Source organism: Piliocolobus tephrosceles, chromosome 10 (genome assembly GCF_002776525.5).
Source record: "Piliocolobus tephrosceles isolate RC106 chromosome 10, ASM277652v3, whole genome shotgun sequence".
Classification (NCBI taxonomy): domain Eukaryota; kingdom Metazoa; phylum Chordata; class Mammalia; order Primates; family Cercopithecidae; genus Piliocolobus; species Piliocolobus tephrosceles.
The window spans coordinates 107,084,189-107,104,339 of NC_045443.1; the positions used below are offsets into that span (position 1 = coordinate 107,084,189).

The following is a 20,151-nucleotide window of genomic DNA, read 5'->3' on the forward strand; positions in this document are numbered from 1 at the left end:
AGACCCTGACTCCAATCTGCTGGAACATGGTTGTCATAAACTTAACTACCTACGGTGTTTGTGTTGTCCATGCCACAGCCTCGCCCGGGCTTTATAGTGCACAGCCTCACCATACACACTCATCCTGCCAGCAATAGAACTGGTGTCTGAGCCACAGTCCCCATTCCCTGGAGAGGCTTGGCTTGATTTATTTGCCGTGTTTGCACTTTAGACCTTTTTATCACACTCCAGCCGCAGTTCCTCATGAGCCTATCCTGCAGTATAGGACAGTCACGGGATTCCCCTGACAGCATGTGGCCAGATAGCCACCCCTACCAGCAGATGGCTCCCGGCAGCAGCTCTTCCTCCTGACGTGTCTTCATTTTCTCCCGCGGTGCATCGCACCTTGTTTGTGTCACTCCTTACTGGAGAGCTTGTTTGAGTGCCGCCAGCCACTGGTGATCAATGCCGAGAGCTGCTAGAAAGGCAGCATGTGCTGAACAGTTAATGTTTCTGACATTCTTAAAGGTAGGCATAAGGAATTGAAGTGCCCACTGGGCCCTGCAGGCCACGTGAAGGAGTAAAGCTGGCTGAGTGGGTCTCATTGCAGGAGCGTTCTGTTTGCGGGCTAGACATGTAGAAATAATCTCCACTTCTGCTTTACCTTCCTGTTCTTGAAACAGCCCTCTTGGTCTGTGTACCTCTACTTGAGAAAAACAGCCCCCATGAGTGAGTTGATAAATGGCAACTGACACCCAGCCTCAGTGTTGGCGAGCAGTGGGAAGCACATGCTTCCCCAGAAGAGGCCACTGCCACTCAGCTCCTCCAGACCCGCCATGTGGCGAGGTGGGCTCCATAATGCTCTGAGTTTTTAAGAGAAAGCCAAAATTCAGATCTTCCATGTTGTGAACTAATTGAACTCTGTAAAGTACTTAGAAAGTCAGATAACACCTGTCTTTCCACCAAATTCAACCTGTGGGCCACCCATTTGCAACCTCTGCTTTTGACTCAGAAAAAGCCCAATTGTGTGGTAGAAACTCCTTTTCCAGCACTTTCCTCAGCAGACCCAGATGCACCTCCCCTGTCTTTAGAAATCCGCAGCCCCACCACCCATCATGCCCACCCAGACGTGGCCAGCACCCACCCACGGGAAGAGTCTGGGGTGGTGTACATTGCAGTATCTCCTGAGAGTGGCAGAATCCCCCGACTCCCTTCACAAATGTCATTGCTTATTGGAAATTCACTTGACATCCCAATTACTCTGGCCCTACTTTTTAAAACACATCCCTCAGGGATGGCAAAAGAGATGTCTGTCTTAGGCTTTAGGCAGAGTTCCTTTTCCTCTTTACTTTCCACTGGAGAAGGGAAGAGGATTGTTCATTGTTATCCCAGTTCTCATAATCTGGTGGCTTGGTTAGTAGAATATGAGAACCCAGGGGCCTTTGCTGGATTTGGACACAAGGGGGCGTCAGTAAGCTGATCGCAGACTCATGCTCTCCTGGGTTTTGTTTTGTTTTCTTATGGTTAGGATTGAGGGCTGTGCTTCTGTGTCGCTTCCAGATATTAAAGTCCTGTAGGAAGGCTCTTCTTCCCAGAGGGTGAGTTTGCACTGGAACTCTAGCATTCAGAACCAGAAGGATCCTCAAACATACTCTTATCCAGTCCTTTCCCCTGTCTCTGTCAAAGGCAGAACTGAGGCCAGAGAACTTCAAACAGTCAAGGTCACTTGGATATCATTGACAGAGCTGGGCCTGGAAGCCAGGCATCCCTTTTCTAGCTCGGTATTCCCTGTGTCTGCACGTTGAGATGCAGTGAAGAGGAGGAACGCTGACTCACATTCACCTCCCAAGAGGCATGGATATAATCCTCTCACACCCACGCCAGTTCCCAGAAGGCAGGAAACGTAGCACAAGAGGCAGTCCCCTCTAAACTTTTTAACAAAGAGGCTGATGTGGAGCCGGTCAAGCAAGACTGAGATTTGAATCCAGTAAATGCTCCTTGAGCTCGGCCATGTGCCACGTGCATTCACACATACCATCCCATTTCATCCACATAACCACAAATGTATCTGCTAATCCGTGTGAAGGCTGGGGAGGCATAATTTTAAAGCAGGATGGAGGAACTCCTGCAGGCAGACAGGAACTTGTTGGAATTCTCCATCCGTCCTCATCTCGGTGCCAAGATAATTATCTTTTTTTTTTTTTTTTTGAGACGGAGTCTCGCTTTGTCTCCCAGACTGGAGTGCAGTGGCCGGATCTCGGCTCACTGCAAGCTCCGCCTCCCGGGTTCACGCCATTCTCCTGCCTCAGCCTCCCGAGTAGCTGGGACTACAGGCGCCCGCCACCTCACCCGGCTAGTTTTTTTATATTTTTTAGTAGAGACAGGGTTTCACCATGTTAGCCAGGATGGTCTCGATCTCCTGACCTCGTGATCCGCCCGTCTCGGCCTCCCAAAGTGCTGGGATTACAGGCGTGAGCCACCGCGCCCGGCCCAAGATAATTATCTTAAATTTAGGCAGAATGGCTTAAATGCTGTTACAGCTACCTAGTGACTTCCTGTTTCTCCCTTTTGTCATCTAACTTAATGATTCTCAAACTTTATGTACATAAAAAGTCCTTCTCAGGTTTGCCTCCACAAAACTGTGTTCCTGTTCCCACTGGTGACTTAGGGGTCTTGAGAGGTAATTTTTCCCTTGCCCACTAACTTTGTGGAGCCTGACCCCTGAATAAGACTCAGGGGCACCATAGGATAGTCCTTTGGGGATCACTGAGTGAGCGTGGCAGGAAGGCAGCAAGGGTTCCCCAAAACAGGTCTCGCCGTACAGGTCTCATTTACTTTGTGATGAGGGGACCAGACAGCAGCTGAGTGGATGCTACGGAGATGGTCTGTCTGACCTCTGCACAACATGTGACAGGGTTCCAGTTGTAGCTGAAAGGGAGAAGTGTGGCGTGGCCTTCACAGGACAGCAGGGTTGATTGGTCACTTGTTCCGTCACAGCATCTGAAGACGTCAGTTTCACCTGGTGATGGGGCCTCTCAAGTGGAGCCAACAGACTCTTCCCTGGGCCCTGTGCTGTTCAGCACTGTTTTTATAGTCACTGCTCTGAAATAAAACCTCAGCACCCCAAGTACTAGGAATGCATTACATGATGAAACCAGAAGCCAGGAAGGCCCCAACAGATTAAAATCAAGAGACAAACTAAACAGATGATTTAGTAGGAGAACTCCGAAGTGGTGGTTCTGGGGCTGTGCATGTTGAGGTCTGGATAGAGAAGATGTGCTGAATGGCTGTGTCCTAAGAGAGCTGACCACCAGCCAGAAGTCCAGGCCCAGCACCACCCCCACGTCTTGGTCTCTGCTCCCTGCCTTGGTCCCTGCCATCCACCTGCTCTGCTGCCAATAGAAAGATCTGACAGAAAGTCAGCCCTGTTACTCTGCCTAAAACCTTCTGCGGCTCCCATCACCCTCAGGATGCCCCCTAAATTCCTCAGCGTGCCCCCTAAATTCCTCAGCATGACTTGCAGGCTCTTCATGATTGGGAAGGCAGCAGGAGATGAGGGTTGATGGGTAATTCTTTTCATTTTATAGTGTTCTGTAGGTTTGATTTTTTTTCTTTTTACCTTTTTTTTTTTTTTTTTTTTACCATGAGCTAAAGGTACTCTTAGCATTGAGAAAGAGAGAAATGCATCTTGTCCCGGTTTCTTTCATCCTTTGTCTGATGGCCAGGAGCTTGTCATGACTCATTTTGTCTAATTTCCCCATCTCACTTCTCTGTCCCCTTGAGGTCAGTCTCCCATTGCCAAGGAGCAGTACCATCACATCCCCAAATGAATCTCTCCTTTTAATCAGCGCCCATTCAAAACCGGGTGAGAATGGCTCCTGTCATGCACCCATGTGTCATAATTTGCACATTTGGTAATGATGCTGGGAGAGCTTCGCACAGAGGAGAGGGAACCCCGAATTGTGCAGAAGTCTCTGGGCTTCCTATTGGGCTGTAATTCTGCTCTTGGCAGGATGGCTATGAGCAGCTTCGGCAGCTCTCCCAGCACGCCATGAAGGGAGTCATCCGTGTGAAGTTTGTCAATGACCTCGGGGTGGACGAAGCAGGGATTGATCAAGACGGTGTTTTTAAGGAGTTCTTGGAAGAGATCATCAAGAGAGTGTTTGACCCGGCACTCAATCTGTTCAAGGTATTTAAGGGGAGGGACAGCAGGGTTGACAGCAGCCAGATTCAAGAAGTGAAGAGCTGAACTTGCTCCTTGCAAGGCACTTGACCTCTGCCTCTCCCTGTCTTTTTGCCTTGCAGACAACCAGTGGGGATGAGAGGCTGTACCCCTCACCCACATCCTATATCCACGAGAATTACCTGCAGCTCTTCGAGTTTGTGGGGAAGATGCTGGGGAAGGCTGTGTATGAGGTAGGAACGTTAAGAAACAGAGAAATGTAAAATAAAATGTTAGCGGTATCATGGGCTTCCTCATATACACATATGTGATCAGGCTTGGCCATATAAACTGTCACTAGGGTACAAGCGAGGACGGGGCAGGAACCAAGGTTTGTTGTACACTAGTGCTGGGCACTTGGCCTGTGCCATCTCATCCCATCGACAGCCCTGTGACAGGGCTGCTGCTGTCCTGGCTATTTAAAGATGGGAGACCTGAAGCTTTGAGGAGTCACCTGTCCAGAGTCTCGTTGCTAGTTAAGTAGTAGAGGTGGAATTTGAACCCAAGCCGGGGTAGAGGCGGAATTTGAACCCAGGCCGGCCCAAGTCGTAAGCCAGCCCTCTTGTTTCCTGAGGCGTGAGGAGTGGTGTGCAGAGCCAGATGGCCACACGGAGGCTGGATCCCCATTGTAGGAGGGCAGCATTTTGTGGAGTTTGATAGTTTTAAAATCTTGTGCTGGCCGGGCGCGGTGGCTCAAGCCTGTAATCCCAACACTTTGGGAGGCCAAGACGGGCGGATCACGAGGTCAGGAGATCGAGACCATCCTGGCTAACAGTGAAACCCCCGTCTCTACTAAAAAATACAAAAAAACTAGCCGGGCGAGGTGGTGGGCGCCTGTAGTCCCAGCTACTCGGGAGGCTGAGGCAGGAGAATGGCGTAAACCTGGGAGGCGGAGCTTGCAGTGAGCCGAGATCCAGCCACTGCACTCCAGCCTGGGCAACAGAGCGAGACTCCGTCTCAAAAAAAGAAAAAAAAAAAATCTTGTGCTGTTTGATTAAGTGTTTCCCAGCCATGGCAACAGGTCAGGACCAGCTGTTCCTAGTCAGCCATGTGACCGTGTACCTTCAAGTTCCTTTAGTTTTTAAGGCCCGTTCTCTCATCAGTAAAGTGGAGATAAGAAAAACCACGTTCCTGGGTTGCCGTTGATGGTAAGTGAGGAGGGCCTTTCACAGTGCCCAGCAGCTGCTCACCCCAGGTGGATTGGAGCAGTCATCCTCACCTTACTAAGAGGAAGTGAGTCTGGGTTTCCACTCTGTGGCCTCATGGGGTCAGAGCGACGTCGTGGTCCACACAGCTCCTGCTCCCTGTCCATTGAAAGCCGAGGTGGGACCACCCTGAGTGGGAAGTCACCGCCTGTTCCTGGGAAGAGTCCTGCTTCTCAGGAGGAAGGAAAGCTGCAGCACAAGCCCAGCTAGTCTGTGTGGCCTTTGCAGCGGGCTCCAGAGCTGCAGGGACCTTTCCTGGGTCTCAGGCTCTGCTGAGCTTCTGGCCCAAGTACGGAGGAAGTGAGCCACCTGGGCAGCACTCTTCGCATGCCCCAGGAACCTGGAGAAGCCAGATGCTTTCCAAACAGAAAGAGCCAGCAGCTGGCCAAGCTGAGAGGGAGGTCTCAGGGCCAAACTCCTTTCACTCTCGAATAATCCATTGTTCTCTCTCTGTTTGCAAACAGCCTGTGTGCACAGGCCTCAGTCCCCGGCCATGATGGAATCAGGTGGCCCATCTGAGTCCCTGCCCAAACACCGTCCAGTCTTCCTTGTGCCCTCCAGTGATTTGGGTCCTGGGCCCATTCTCTGTGTCTCTGTTTCCTCATCTGCATAATGGAGACAATTTCTCAGTTGATTGCCACTGAGAAAGTTAAAAATCCCATTAGGACTCACCCGAGCACATGGCATGTGTTTTCCTTTAAACGCGTTGCTGTGATGACACTCAGAAGAGCCTGAGCCACCTGGAAAGCTTGGCCTCCTGGCTTTTCTGAATGTCATCTCATTTCCCAGGCCTCGCCTCTGTGTCCTTTCCCTCCCTCACCTCCGACAGTAATTGCAATTGACGAGAGAAGATGGGACCTGCTAGGCCCTCCGTGAGGAGTGGCATGGATTAACTCATTTACCCCTCAAGGGCCTCTGACAGGCGTCGTCAAGTCCGAGTGACTGTCCCCTCTCAGCCTCTCCAGTCCACATGTCTCTCACCACCCTCCTGCCGCTACCCTGGCACAGTCTGTCGGCGTTTTCCCCGGCAGCATGCCACAGCCGTCTGGCTGTGTCTCTGCCTCCTGTCTTCCTCTCACCAGCCCATTCCCCGCATAAAAGTGCAGCTCTGTCCCGTCTCTGCTCGGAGCCCTCTGGACAGAATCCAGCCTGCAGTGAGGCTTATGGGCCCTGCCTGACCTGACCTTGCGTGCTCTTTGGACGTAGCTTCCATTGCTTACGTGCCCTCCATCCCTGGAGCACTCCTGGGGCCTCGTACCAGTGCCTGGCTGGCTACTTTATGCCTCGCTTAGCTGGCTTTTCCTCCCGGAAGCTCCCCAACCCTGCCTTTGGGGGAGAGCTTCTCCTCTGCTCCTCGGGCCCCTGCCCATGCCACGGCTGCTCTGAGAGCTTGGGGGCCTGGTACTGTGCCCGCTCCATCCTCTTACCTGAGAGGCTGGTGCTGCTCCCCACGGACAGGTGAGACAGCTGAGGGCCCTGGCCTGGCAGCAGCCCAGCTAGGATTTAATCCCTCAGCACTGTAGCTCCAAACCCTGTGTCCTGACCACTTGCGCTGTAATGTCCCCAGGAGGCACTCTGGGGTATTTGGTAGAGGATGGGGAGATACTGCTCTCCAGATTGGAAACTTAGGAGGGGCCTGGAAATGCCGATGGCACCCTCGGGCCATGTCTGCACCCTGAGCCACCCCGATCCAAACACTGCATCAGAATCCTGGCCGATCGACAGCTCTGCTTCTCTGCTCTCCCAGGGAATTGTGGTGGACGTGCCATTCGCATCCTTCTTCCTGAGCCAGCTGCTCGGGCACCACCACAGCGTCTTCTATAGCTCAGTGGATGAACTGCCTTCTCTGGACTCCGAGTTCTATAAAAACCTCACCTCCATCAAGGTGAGTGTGGAATGCTGGGTGAGCTAAGCCAAGCACTGGTGTGAACTCACAGCTTTGCAGAGTCCCAGAAGGAGATGGCCTGTCTCCTTTTGCTGTCACTGTAGCTGCTGCAGGCCCCCCACGTCCCCCTGTGGGCAGTCCCACTCAGGGCTGATCCTCACAACCTCCTGCCTCAAAGTCACCAATGACCTTCTTTGCGTCAGGCTGTTCAGCAGCCATGGGTGTTCACAGCAGCAAAGTAACACCTCAGGGGAGGGTTAAACCTCTAAGCACGTAGTGTTCCACGGCCCCAACACTTTCCCCTTCTCTGTTACGTTAGCGCTATGACGGGGACATCGCTGACCTGGGCCTGACACTGTCTTACGACGAGGACGTCATGGGTCAGGTAGGTCCGCCCTCTGGCTGAGCTCCTTTTCCACTGCCCCCACGGGTTCCTGAGACCTGCCGTGTTGTTTGTGTTTTCCTCAGAGCCCCAAACTGAGGCTCTGTCTGGTCCCTCGTCCTCCCCACCCCTCGCCCATCCTCCTCCCATCTTGCCAGGAGAGAGGGCCCCCTCCTTTCCTTCCAGTTGACCTGGCCTTTGAAGCTTCCCAAGGAGACCCTGCTTTCTTATATCGCATTTTAGGGTAATTCCCCATTTGTAACATGGCTTTTCGTTACCATGGTGAGGATTAGCTGTTACAAATGGAGGATTATGTCTTAGAGAAGGGGAAGATGCCACCCGAGAAGTGCCTCAAGCAGAAGCCTGTGCATGTTCATGGCTTGGCATGCAGAGCAGAGCAGGGAGCAGAGACCCTGGACTCAGGGCCGTGGCACGTCTCCACCCACGTTTCCTTCTGGCTTTTCTCTGTAGCGGCCTCCACCCCCTCTGATTGTGTCCTGATGGAGGTCCCTGCATGAGGCTCTGGGAGTGCATGTCCAAGGGCCGCTTGGCAGAAACGGCGCCATGAGCTTCTTAATGCAGAGCCGAATTCTTAGACTCGTGCTTGGGCACCTCAGAGAGAACCCCCAGTCTCCCTGAGCCACACTTTCCATATCCATTTGCCAGATGGGAGTCCTGGATGGGCCCAGTCTGTAAGCACCGCTGGGAGCCCTGCGTGGCCTGTCCTCCTGAAAGGCCCCTGGGGAGGCTGACATGTGGCATGTGAAGGCTCAGAGCAGCCTGTGAGGAGGAAACCAAAGTGGAGCTGAGTTAACCTCAAGCTTCGCTAACTCCTCAGACCCAGAACTCTTCTTTGAAGGAAGGAAAGAATGCTGTCTCACAGGATCGTTCTCTACAGAATAGTTCACGGGCAGGGTATTCCTGGAATTGGGAAACCTCAGGCTGGCTGATTCTTAAGGGCCCTTTCAGCTTTAAAGCCCACAGTGCCACTCGAGATGTTGACAGCAGTGGGACTGGGATCATTTGTTCCTTTCTGGATCTGTAGGGTTCTAGAATCTTCACAGAATTGCTATTAAGATTGGCTTTAAATGATATGTCCTTTGATTTTTAGGTGATGCACAGAAGTGTTCCTGAAGTTGAAAGAAGCAGTTGATTTTAGAGTTTAAAATAAATCTATAATCAGATGTTGAGGCTTCCTCCTAACATAATTTTCTCTCCCAACGTTAAAGATAATGAAACTTCTAACAAAAAAATTTAGCTCTAATATGAGCAAAAGATGAAAATGCAAGCTGCCTGTAATGCCAGTGCCCACAGCCTGCCCGTGGTAGTGTGTTACCTGCGTCCTTTGAGACTGTTTCCAGAGTCTGTCTCTTTCCAGAAATGACACCATTCTGTGCATGTTGTTACATCAGTGGCCTTTTTTCACCTTTTTAGTAAATGCACATTTTCATCACATTGTTTAGTACCTGCACGATTCCAGGGTATGGATGTACCAGTGTTTATTTAACCATCCTGCTCTGCTCCGAAATGCCAACACATTCCCCTCCATGACATCCCGAAGTCTTAATACAAATGTTTGAACAAGGATTGGGTGAGAAAAAAAACCTTTCATATCGATCATGCAGGGTCTGCTTGTTGATAGTTCAGCCTTGACTTTTTATGAGAACGGATGGTTCCCAAGCATGTGCCATCTTAATTCCATCATTATCATGGATGTTTGCACCGGGCCCTCTCATCTCCGGGAAGCTTTATTTCCCCATTAGAGTCCTCCCTAGTAATGACTCCCATCTTCTCCCCCAGCTTGTTTGCCATGAACTGATTCCTGGAGGGAAGACCATTCCTGTTACAAATGAAAATAAGTGAGTATAGCAATTAGATTTTTAAGGTCACCACTTGAAAAGACTTCATTCTGGCTCTCTGGGCTTATGTTGAGAATTTATTAAGATAGATTGAAGTAGAAAGAGGCCATAAATATAATGGAATTTACCGGTTACAGTTCATAGGCCAGAATTATATTAAATTCAATTTGCAGCTGGGTGCAGTGGCTCACGCCTATAATCCCAGCACTTTGGTAGGCTGATGTGGGCAGATTATGAGGTCAAGAGTTCGAGACCAGCCTGATCAACATGGTGAAACCCTGTCTCTACTAAAAATACAGAAATTAGCTGGGTGTGGTGGCGTGTGCCTGTAATCCCAGCAACTCAGGAGGTTGAGGCAGGAGAATCGCTTGAACTTGGGAGGTGGAGATTGCAGTGAGCCAAGATCGCACTAGTGCATTCCAGCCTGGGCGACAGAGTGAGACTCTGTCTCAAAAATATATATATATTGATTTGCAAAATAAGAATTGACCATTTATTTTTTGCAGTAGCACTTCTAAGGTCAGAGGCACCCAGGCCACAGTGTTCTTAGGAGTTTAATAACGGCCCTAGATGCAGACAGATGGATTCTGAGCCATTCAGCACACTGTCCTGAACCCAGAGAGCACAGAGGTAGAACGACACCTTGGCGAGGAGGGGCAGATCATTTTGGATGATAGCACGTGGCAGTTGTATAAAACAGTGTTCTTGAGAAGACACAATGGTGAATTCAAATGCCGCAGACGGAGGTCCTTAGACATGGGAATGGGAGAGACTCTGAGGCCCAGCAACTATCGTCACAGATAAAGGGCTCTGCAGAATCTATCATAAATGTCATCCTTTTTGGTCCCTAGAAGCAAAAAACTCTCAGTGCATGGTCTCCACCCGACCCTATTGTCACCTAATTTAAACAGCAGAGCCTGGCATGAGAAGCAGACATTGGCCCCTTTGTCAATTTATCAGTCTCCCGCCGCCAGGCTCAGGTGAGCTTTTGAACTATTAATTGGAGCATCAGTCTCCTTAGTGACAAGTGAGGGCTCAGTCCCACCTGGTGAGTCATTTGAATCAGATGCACGTCACAGTCCAGTGTTCCCAAGCGTCGTGTTCCTCTTGGATCAGGTGGTTCGGTCAGTCTGCAAGCTTGGGAGTTTTTTATTTAGACTGTCAGAAGTGTCAGGAGAACAGACCCTGTTTTCATAATGATTGAAATACACCGACCTTGCTCCTTGACCACAGGGCATTAGTTTGAAAACTTAGAAGGAACAAAGTGCAGGTTGGGAGGGACTGCCTGGGAGAGTAGAGAGAGCCCAGCCAGGGCCAGGGAGAGCAAGGGTGAGTCCTGCCCCTGCCTGCCGTGTAACCTGTAGCCATTCCTTAGAGGGGTGCTCATAGGGCAATGTATATAAAATACCTTCCTGGGTGTCAGGCTCAGAGGAGGGCTTAAATGACAGCAGTGATGATTACCATCCTCAGATGGGTGACGTGTCACACGGATCCTGCCAACCCCCCGAGAGGCCACGCGTTGCCAGGTGTTGCAGCTTGGGGGTGACGGTAGGCAGTCACTCACTCTTCCCACATAGACACTGGCTGCTAGGTAGAGCGCCCAGAGGAGGTAGGTGGGGGCAGACTGTGCTGGAGGGAAAGTGCTGTCCTGCCGGGAAACCGCCTGTGTGGAAACTTGTTTCACAGATTTATAGCATAAAGCCTCAGGTCAGGGCAAGGATACTCAGTTCTGCATACTAACTCAAAAGGCCTGGCAGTGCCAGTTTCTCCCTCTTTAGGGGTGATACTTGATCTTGCACTTGATGAGTGTTGGATGTTTCCCATCCTCTCGTCTCTCCTACCTCCTTCTCTCCTTCCTTCCTTCTCACCCCCTTTCTTCTCCTCCCCCTTTCTCAGTAAAACAGTACTCGTCACCTGCTTCACAGAATACCTGGAAGGAGCAATGATAGGAAAATCATATTTGAATGGATTAATGTACAGGTTTGCTGCTGGAAAAAAATTTTTAATAGGGATATTTTCAAGATCACTAAAGCTTTAGCATTGTAAAACATTTATTTGGACTGTACTAATTTGGAATTGGTGAGAGTCGTACCTGGGTCGGGCTCAAGTTCTTTGCTAGGAAATCAGTGATGCAAGGCTGGGTGCAGTGGCTCACACCTGTAATCCCAGCACTTTGGGAGGCCAAGGCAGGTGGATCACCTGAGGTCAGGAGTTGGAGACCAGCCTGGCCAACATGGTGAAACTCCGTCTCCACTAAAAATACAAAAATTAGCTGGGCATGGTGGCGGGCACTGTAATGTCAGCTCAGGAGACTGAGGCAGGAAAATCACTTGAACCCAGGAGGCAGAGGTTGCAGTGAGCCGAGATCGTGCCATTGCACTCCAGCCTGAGCGACAAGAATGAAACTCCATCTCAAAAAAAAAAAAAAGAAAAGAAAAGAAAAGTCCAGGCACGTTGGCTTATGCCTATAATCCCAGCACTTTGGGAAGCCGAGGCGGGCAGATCACCTAAGGTCAGGAGTTCGAAACCAGTCTGGTCCAACATGGTGAATCCCATCTCTACTAGAAATACAAAAAAATTAACCGGCTGTGGTGGTGGGTGCCTGTAGTCCCAGCTACTTGGGAGGCTGAGGCAGGAGAATCGCTTAAACCCAGGAGGTGGAGGTTGCAGTGAGCCGAGATGGCACCACTGCACTCCAGCTTGGGTGACGGAATGAGACTCCATCTCAAAAAATAAATAAATAAAAAGAAAAAAGAAATTAACAATGCTAGCAAGCCTGTTAGAATGTATGTAACCTGTTGAGAGGATTCTGTGCTCTATGCAGTTGTAGTTGAGGGCACTGTGTTCACCAAAGCAGACCCAGAGACCCTCTGCTTGGAACCATTGTAAGTTGCTCTGACTTCCCAGTTGAGTCCACTCCTGGCCCAGCTGTGTGTTTAAAGCATCTACAGTTTCGCCTTGCTGTAGCATTAGACTGTTGGTCCAGATTAGCAAGGTTTTGATTCAAGTTATGACATGAAACAATTTTTTACTTTAAAACTTATTAGAGGACTGAATGGTATCTTACTTGATTTATGTCCAGAAGAATGAGATTAAATGAAAGTACCAAAAGCACCCTTTGTTCTAAGAAGGGCCCTCTTCTTACCTGGGGAATGTCTCCTTGTGATTTCCGACACAGTGGGGACTTGAGGTGTGACCTGTGGGTTTTGGGGCAGAGTGAAGGATGCAGTGCCCTCGAAGGCTTGATGCGTTCACAGTGGCGCATGGTGTGCAGTTCATGAGTGCTGTCATCATTGTCGCCATTGTCATTGTTCTGATGAAACACTCTGGTACTATTTGTGTTTTTTGTAAAATGGTTCAGAAAAGACTAGACTCATCTTTCAGCCCATTGGTGACAGCCTGCCCCGTCCTGTTAATTGTCATTGTTTTCTCTTCCTTGTTGGCAACAGAATTAGCTACATCCATCTGATGGCACATTTTCGAATGCACACTCAAATAAAAAACCAGACAGCTGCCCTCATTAGCGGATTCCGTTCCATTATCAAACCCGAGTGGATCCGAATGTTCTCAGCTCCTGAACTGCAGCGTCTCATCTCTGGCGACAATGCTGAGATTGATCTGGAAGATTTAAAGTAAGAGGCGGGTAGGGGGAGGGTGAAATTCCTAGGCCTCCCAGAAAGCCAGCTGCTCCCTCACTGGGTTCCTTTTAGAAGGCTGTTTCAGGAGCCTGTCTCCAGATCTCCTCCTCCCTGGACTGGCTGAACTGTTTTGGATTAAAAGCTTGACCCTTTGTTTACCTAGAGATTAAGTGGAAGCAGGCCTGAGGACTGGGGATTCTCTGAAGCTCTAGGAGATGGGGTCAGAGGATCTGGGGTTGGCCTCTGCTTAGGAACAGCAGGGCCAGCTCTCAAATTCTCCACCCTTTTAGCTTCCCAGGGAGATGGAGTTATTGAGGCATGAACTTCTGGCTTTAAGAGAAGTTAGTAGTGTTCCCCACGCCTGCCAGAGTGGACCGTGCCAGCTGTCTGCATGACCTGCCTGCCTGTCTGTAAGTGCCCACCCTAGCACGTTGCTGAGCCCAGGTCTGTATTGGTTTCAGGAAGCACACAGTCTACTACGGTGGTTTCCACGGAAGTCACAGAGTCATCATCTGGCTCTGGGATATTCTGGCCTCCGACTTCACGCCGGATGAGAGAGCTATGTTTCTGAAGGTATTTTATTTATTGCCTATGCATGCATGCCTGTATTCTCATAAACCTGGAAGGCCAGGCCAGTTGATGTAATAATTTACGCTGGAGAAAATGAAATTAATCAGGAGGACCTCAGATGGGTAGCACATCCTATCCCACAGGCAGGCCTCCCGGTACGCCAAGCAGTAACCAGAGAGGGGCTTGAGGGGCACGGCCGAGCCTCAGGCCCCCTGCACAGGTGGGCATGCTTGTTGTGCTCGGCACTCTGTCCTCCCCTTTGCCCATGCTGGCCTTGATAACATCTTTTTTTGTTTATTTCCTTTCATTATAGAAGTAAATGACCCTCTGCTTGGAACCTTACCTTAGGAAAATACAGATAAGCAAAATTTTAAACAATTGCTGTTCCTCTAGTATAGAATTGTCAACTCTCTACACTCCTATCACCGGGGGCTCTCTCTCTATACCCATTTTCTCAATAGCGTAAGACACACATATACACCCACCGTGTCCCAATAAAACACACACAATTGCTTAGGCTGATATCAAGATGTATTTTTGCAAATAAAGTGGCTGACGTTAACTGGTTCCCCTGTAATGGTGTCTGTAAAAGTTGTAAATGTTCAGAATACTCCCCTAATGCCACTGCGTTGTTTTTTGTTACATCGGCAGCATGTAAGTATTTTCTAGGATGCTGGATGGCACACACACTTCTCTGTGTATGTGTTATATGTGTGTATATTTCTCTAAAAATGGGATCCTATCATTTCCCCACCAGCCTTCCTCCTTGACAGAATATCAGTGAACATCTTGCCATGTTCTGGGGGTAAATTTAATGCCTTGAAATGTTTTCTTTTGGAGGTTTGGGCTTGAACAATCTCATGTGGCCTCATCTGTTGAGGCAACCTGGACAGTGTCACTGGCAATTAAAATGACAGCTGGTTTCCTCTCTCCTGGGTGGTCATTCTGAGGAGAGTTTATTCCTGTTGAAGAGGCCCTCATTCCGTCCAGCAGATAACACAGATGCCCCACATCCCCACAGGTCACCAGGGATTTAGGGCAGGCAGGCAGACAGAATTCCAGAAGTCAATTCTGGGAGAATCAGTTCCGTTTTCCCAGAAGGGCCTCATGGCCAGAGCAGTTTCTGCCGAGCTATAAAACGGCTCACCCTGGCCCCTCCTACAGAGCGGAACCCAGTGTCTCATCACTGTGCAGGTGCCGCCCCACAAAACAGGTGTGTTTGTGTCTTTGGATAACCTGTCACCAAACCTACAGTTCCTTACCATGTGCCTGCCTTTTTGTGCAACTGCAGACAGGCTCCAGAGCCAAGCAAAATAAATGTAACTCCTGCCCAGGAGTGGATGTGACCACGACCACGCTTCCGTTAAATGTAAAGCAAGCAGATCATCCAGGGGTTTCCTGTGTCCTCCGTTCCTCCCCTCTCCCAGGAGCAGGAAAGCTTCCTCCCTCCTTTGACCCACCTGAATTTGTAGCAGGCAGACCTGAGCCAGCCTAAATTGGAATGTACAGATACTTCTGTGTCTGTCCCCTCATTCTTACAACAGGACTAACCACAGCCCCGACACACAGCATCCGTAGAGTGATTGGATGAGGTTGCATTCAGGGAATGCTCGGCGCAGTGTGGAAACACAAAAATGCTTCCTGCATTGATGCTGCTATGGTTTTTTATAAATAAAACATATTAGACTAGGAGTAGATCTTGTTAATACTCTTTTTAAAACTTCTTTTGATGCCTGACACACATAAACTGTCTTTGGATGGTCTCAGGAATCTCACAACCATTTATAACAAGACCCAAACCCTCAACTTGCCCCTGAGTTTTGGAGGACAGCTTGATGGTGTAAGTGACAAGCCCCTGTATCCCCTAGAGAAGGGAGAACATTCTTGGCTACGGTTGAGTTAAAGTGAATGGTTTCTTGGGACACTTCTGTGCAAGTTTATCACTTAGATTTCCAGGCTGGTCAGATGCCTCTCTCCAAGCATGAGCTAGCACATTTAGGGGAATAACGCAGGGGCTGCCACTTGCAGAATGCTGGGAGTTCCCAGGGGGTAGCAGGGAAGCGTGGCTGGCTGCCCACGGGCCCCACTTGGGCTGCTAGCACCTCGGCCTGCTCTGCAGCGAGGCTGGGGCCTCATTTTTGTCAGTGTGCTGCGAGGTTATTAGTCTCTTGCAAAGGATCCCCTGGGCCCCAGCACATAGACCACTCTGAAACTCAGCAGGCCTAGGGCTCAGGTGACTGCACCTGTGCAATCTCCTCTGCATGACTAAGGGGCCGACAGGATGCCAAGTGCAAGGCCAGCAAGTGGGAGTCTCCCTGGCTCCTTCTGTTCACACCACGCGCAGCAGGTGCCACCAGCCTCCACCTCACCCTTACCGTCTCCCATGCTCTCGTCACATGATCTCTCTGTGGGAGGGTGTCAGCCGCTTCTCTGTTCCTCTAACAATCCCACAGGAGACCTGCCTCCTGGGGACACCTCATCGGTGCCCTGGCTGGGCATTTGTGCTCTTCCTACTCTGCAGTCACACATGCTCTCAGAAGTGGCCAGTCGCATCTGTTGGGTATGGGTTTCATGTGTCTTAGTCCCCGAGAGCAGCACGCTTGAGAGAGATGTACGGCGTGTGCCAGTTTTTGGGCCAGATCCACCCCGCCACCCCATACGGCTGGCTAGACAGCAGTTACAGCACAGTAACAGACAGAGCAAATGCATGCTGCACAGCTGCAAGGGCCCGTCCTGGAAGAGCAGGAGCCTGCCCCGTCCCCGCTAACCCTGCTTTGTGTTGCAGTTCGTGACCAGCTGCTCCAGGCCCCCACTCCTGGGATTCGCCTACCTCAAGCCTCCCTTCTCCATCCGCTGTGTGGAGGTGTCAGACGATCAGGTACCCCCCACGGGGTGGATGGGGAAGAGCTGGCCTTGGGCAGTGTTCCTTGACTTCCCTCTTGGTGGTTGTCTGCTGTGCCCACCGTGTGGGGCCCTTACCTAGTCCACATCTCAGCAAAGCAGGCAGCTGGACCCCTCAGAGCCAAGTGAGGAGGGCCCCACAGTTCTCACTGCAGGAGAACCAGCCAGCCCCAGAGACTCCCCACGGACTCAGCCCTCTCTCGGCAGCCCCTTTCTCTTTCCTTCCTCAGGGAAGAGTACCTGGAGTGGGGGTGGGTACATGCTGTTTTTAGTGGCGTCTGGCCTCACCAGGGCTCCTGATCTGAGGCAGCATGGGAGGTGAGTGGGCTCAGGAGGCAGACAGGCGCAAGCTCGAATGCCACTCCTACCCCAGCATACCCTGCACGTCTAGGCACGCTGCTTCATTTCCTCACTGGCCTAAGGAGAAGGAATGCCATCAGGGTTACCAAGCTCTGTGTGTCCCGAGCCTGGCCCACTGTGGGTGCTCAAATGAGAGTCCTACTCCCCATAAAAACCCAGTGGCCGCCTCTGGGTGAAGCTGCCTCTCATGATGCAGTTTGAGCCCCTGATGCCACCTTGTACAGGGAGCTACACAGTCCTTGGCCTCCATGCTGAAGGGAAAGTTGGCCCAAGTCATGGTCTGCCACCGGCCACAGCACCGGTGAGGAGAGAGGAAGTGCATTCAGAAATGTTTGGGCACCTAACAGAGTTTTCACAGCATTCTACTCTTTGACAATTGGTTAACCAATAATGAGCTGTGAACTGGAAGGCCCCATTTCCAAAAGCTCATTACTTAATGCAGGAATTCTCTGTGCAGGCCCCAGGTAGCAGGGGTTGCTTCTCTGGAAGCCAGTCGTCCTGAGTCTGGGGCTTGACCTCGGGTAGTGGTGCCAGGGCAGTGCCCTGCACTCTGCCCAGCATCCAGGGACTGGCCAGACCCCCTCCCTGGGCTCCCCGGCCTTGGCATCTGCCTGGGCTCCCAGACTAGGCCCTCCCCAATCCAAGCCCATGATGTGTGCCATCAGGACACCGGGGACACCCTGGGCAGCGTCCTCCGGGGCTTCTTCACCATCCGCAAGCGGGAGCCAGGCGGCCGCCTGCCCACCTCCTCCACCTGCTTCAACCTGCTCAAGCTGCCCAACTACAGCAAGAAGAGCGTCCTCCGCGAGAAGCTGCGCTACGCCATCAGCATGAACACGGGCTTCGAACTCTCCTAGCTCCTACCCTGGCCCTGCCTCCAGGGCTCCTGGGCTGCCAAGGACCTTCAGTTCCCAGAGGCAGTGTGGCCCCTGGAAATGTGACCAACATGCCAGGTGATGTTGGCCCCTAGACCCTCTCAATAGCCATGAGACTCCCTTGTGGCCTCAAGAACTTTAGACGCCCACAACAGCACTACACAGCATATCCAGGTGATGCCCAAGGCACAGGGCTGCAGAAAATAAACCTCCAGATTTCCACCGACACGGGTCCATTCTTCCTGGTGATGGCAGAGGGGCTTCTTTTAGCTAGTTTGATCTTTCTGGGAGTCTGTCTTTCCTTAGCCCTCTCAGTGAGCTGTGTATGAACAAGTCCCAGGAATTCCAAGAGTCTAGAGTGGTTTTCGCAGCATGGGTCTGAGTGTACAAAGCTTACTGCGCGTGAGATCCTCTCCTTCCGTTTCTGAAATCTCTTACTCAGGTAAGGCCTCGCCAAGCCTCTATGCACCCAACAAAGTTTCTGCCTCCATGCCGTCCACAGCACCTCTTCCCAGACAACCAGGCCCATCTGCTGCCCCGGGAGGCGCAGGCGCCTGCTAGGGACGCTGTGGAGCACCGTGAGTCCAAGGCGCTGTTCCTGCCTTGAAGCCACGCACTCCACAGCACGGCCCTCCCACTTCCTGCGTCCTCAGCGGGCTGAGCTGCCAGGGAGCCTTGCCGGACCTGTTCCCGTCCTATGCATTCACATTGGCGTCCTGGTTAGGGAGAAGAAAAACATTGGCCCTTAGCAGCAGCCCGGTGTCCAGAACGTGCTGACTGTTATGCATAGCCTGCTTGTCCCGCGGAGGACAGCTGCCTTTGACCCTGCTTGTTTGCCTCGCTGGTTATCTAATGAAGAACAAACACGAACCTAAGGTACCCATCCTGTCTGGGCGGTGGCTTCACTCCAGAGACTGCAAAACCCCAAGAAACTTGGGTCTTGCTGCCCATCCTTCCTCAGCACAGGGAACCCAGAAGCCCGTTGCACTGACAAAGGCTCACACCCTCTGGGTTTGTTTTCTTTTTTTTTAACTTCATTTCTCTTCCAACCCATTGTGTTCCTCTGCCCTCATTATTTACCTTTGTTGTAAGAACTTTACTCTAGCTCCAGGGAACTGAGGCAGAGGCCCTGTTTGTGGTCCGTGTTGACAGCCACCCACCCTCTCCCACCTCATGCTCCTGCACCTGCACCACCAAGATTGATGCCAGATTCGAAGCCAGGAAGGCCCAGTCCCTCCTCTGCTCTCCTCAAAGCCGCAAAACATTTTCCAACAAGAGCTGTCACGGTGGCAGCAAAGCAGGGGCCACTCGTCTTCACAGTCCTTCAGAGAGTTTCAGCTGCATCCTGGTGTCCCACCCAGGTCAGAGCCCCTGGGCTTCTGAAAAACAGTGTGTGCTCTACTTTGATGGAAACATGGCAAGGAATTTAAAGACAGGAATGTATTAATATTATTGAAGGTGTGTTAGTAACCTCTGATTCTGTGGGACTTGCCATTTTCTTCAAACGCTCGGTTCCTTTGAGGATTTCTTCTGAACGTGTGCGCACACGCTGGGCAGGTTTGTGCATACATGCGGGGACCCCAGACTGTCAGCCTGCACAGGGAAGATGGATCCCATCCTTTATTACGTGAAGGTTGGAGCCAGTGAGGGACTGGGAGAGAGTGATTTAAAAGTACCAATATCAACTTCATGTGGATTTTTGACAAGGCGGGGTAGTTTGTAATTTCATTTAATTCTTTTCAGCAGCTAGAAATAATTGCACTATCTGAAACACTGAATCTCCTTTTGTAACTGGTGTTCACTGACACCTTGATGGCTCTTGATGGCTCTAAAAAGTTGTAGGATTTTTTGTTTTTGTAGCTAACTTATGGATTGAGATGTGATCAGACGCTTTATTAAATTTGTACTTCAGCATACGATGGCCATGTTCTGCATTTCATTCCGCCATGTGCCTGAACCGTACACGCTTGGTGTCTGGGCTTAGGGAGCATGTAGGCCCCCACAATGGAGCTAAGATGTGGAGGGGCGCAGAGCACATGTCCTTGCCTCCCCAGCCAGAGTTCAGGGTTGTTGACAGTCTGTCCTGTTTTTGCTTCCAATTGTGTTTCAAGAAGTAACACATTTCAGATGAGCACCCTCTGTGGACCCGTCCCTCTCACCCGCTTCCCAGAGGTAGCTGTCACCATGGGTTGGGTGTATATCTTTGCAGTCCATGTTTTACACAGTAATATTCTTTTTTTTTTTTTTTTTTTTCTTTTTTTTTAGCTGGGGTTTT

The 20,151-nt window shown here is 50.9% G+C and overlaps 1 protein-coding gene across 4 annotated transcripts in view; it reads left to right on the top strand.

Annotated features, from left to right (window-relative positions):
- Positions 1-19,792, top strand: part of UBE3B (ubiquitin protein ligase E3B) — a 59,611-nt gene extending 39,819 nt beyond the window's left edge. For 2 of the 4 annotated variants that reach the window (XM_023199765.2, XM_023199802.2), the window contains 9 exons: positions 3,992-4,168; positions 4,285-4,395; positions 7,154-7,291; positions 7,611-7,676; positions 9,474-9,532; positions 12,982-13,164; positions 13,632-13,743; positions 16,526-16,618; positions 17,667-18,100. In XM_023199765.2, coding sequence (XP_023055533.2) covers positions 3,992-4,168; positions 4,285-4,395; positions 7,154-7,291; positions 7,611-7,676; positions 9,474-9,532; positions 12,982-13,164; positions 13,632-13,743; positions 16,526-16,618; positions 17,667-17,858 — 1,131 coding nt within the window. In that variant the 3' untranslated portion in view covers positions 17,859-18,100. Of the gene's footprint in view, positions 1-3,991; positions 4,169-4,284; positions 4,396-7,153; positions 7,292-7,610; positions 7,677-9,473; positions 9,533-12,981; positions 13,165-13,460; positions 13,581-13,631; positions 13,744-16,525; positions 16,619-17,666 lie in introns of all 4 variants that reach the window. The other 2 variants (XR_002728690.2, XM_023199709.2) reach the window with 2 other exon arrangements.
- Positions 19,793-20,151: the final 359 nt, after the last annotated feature.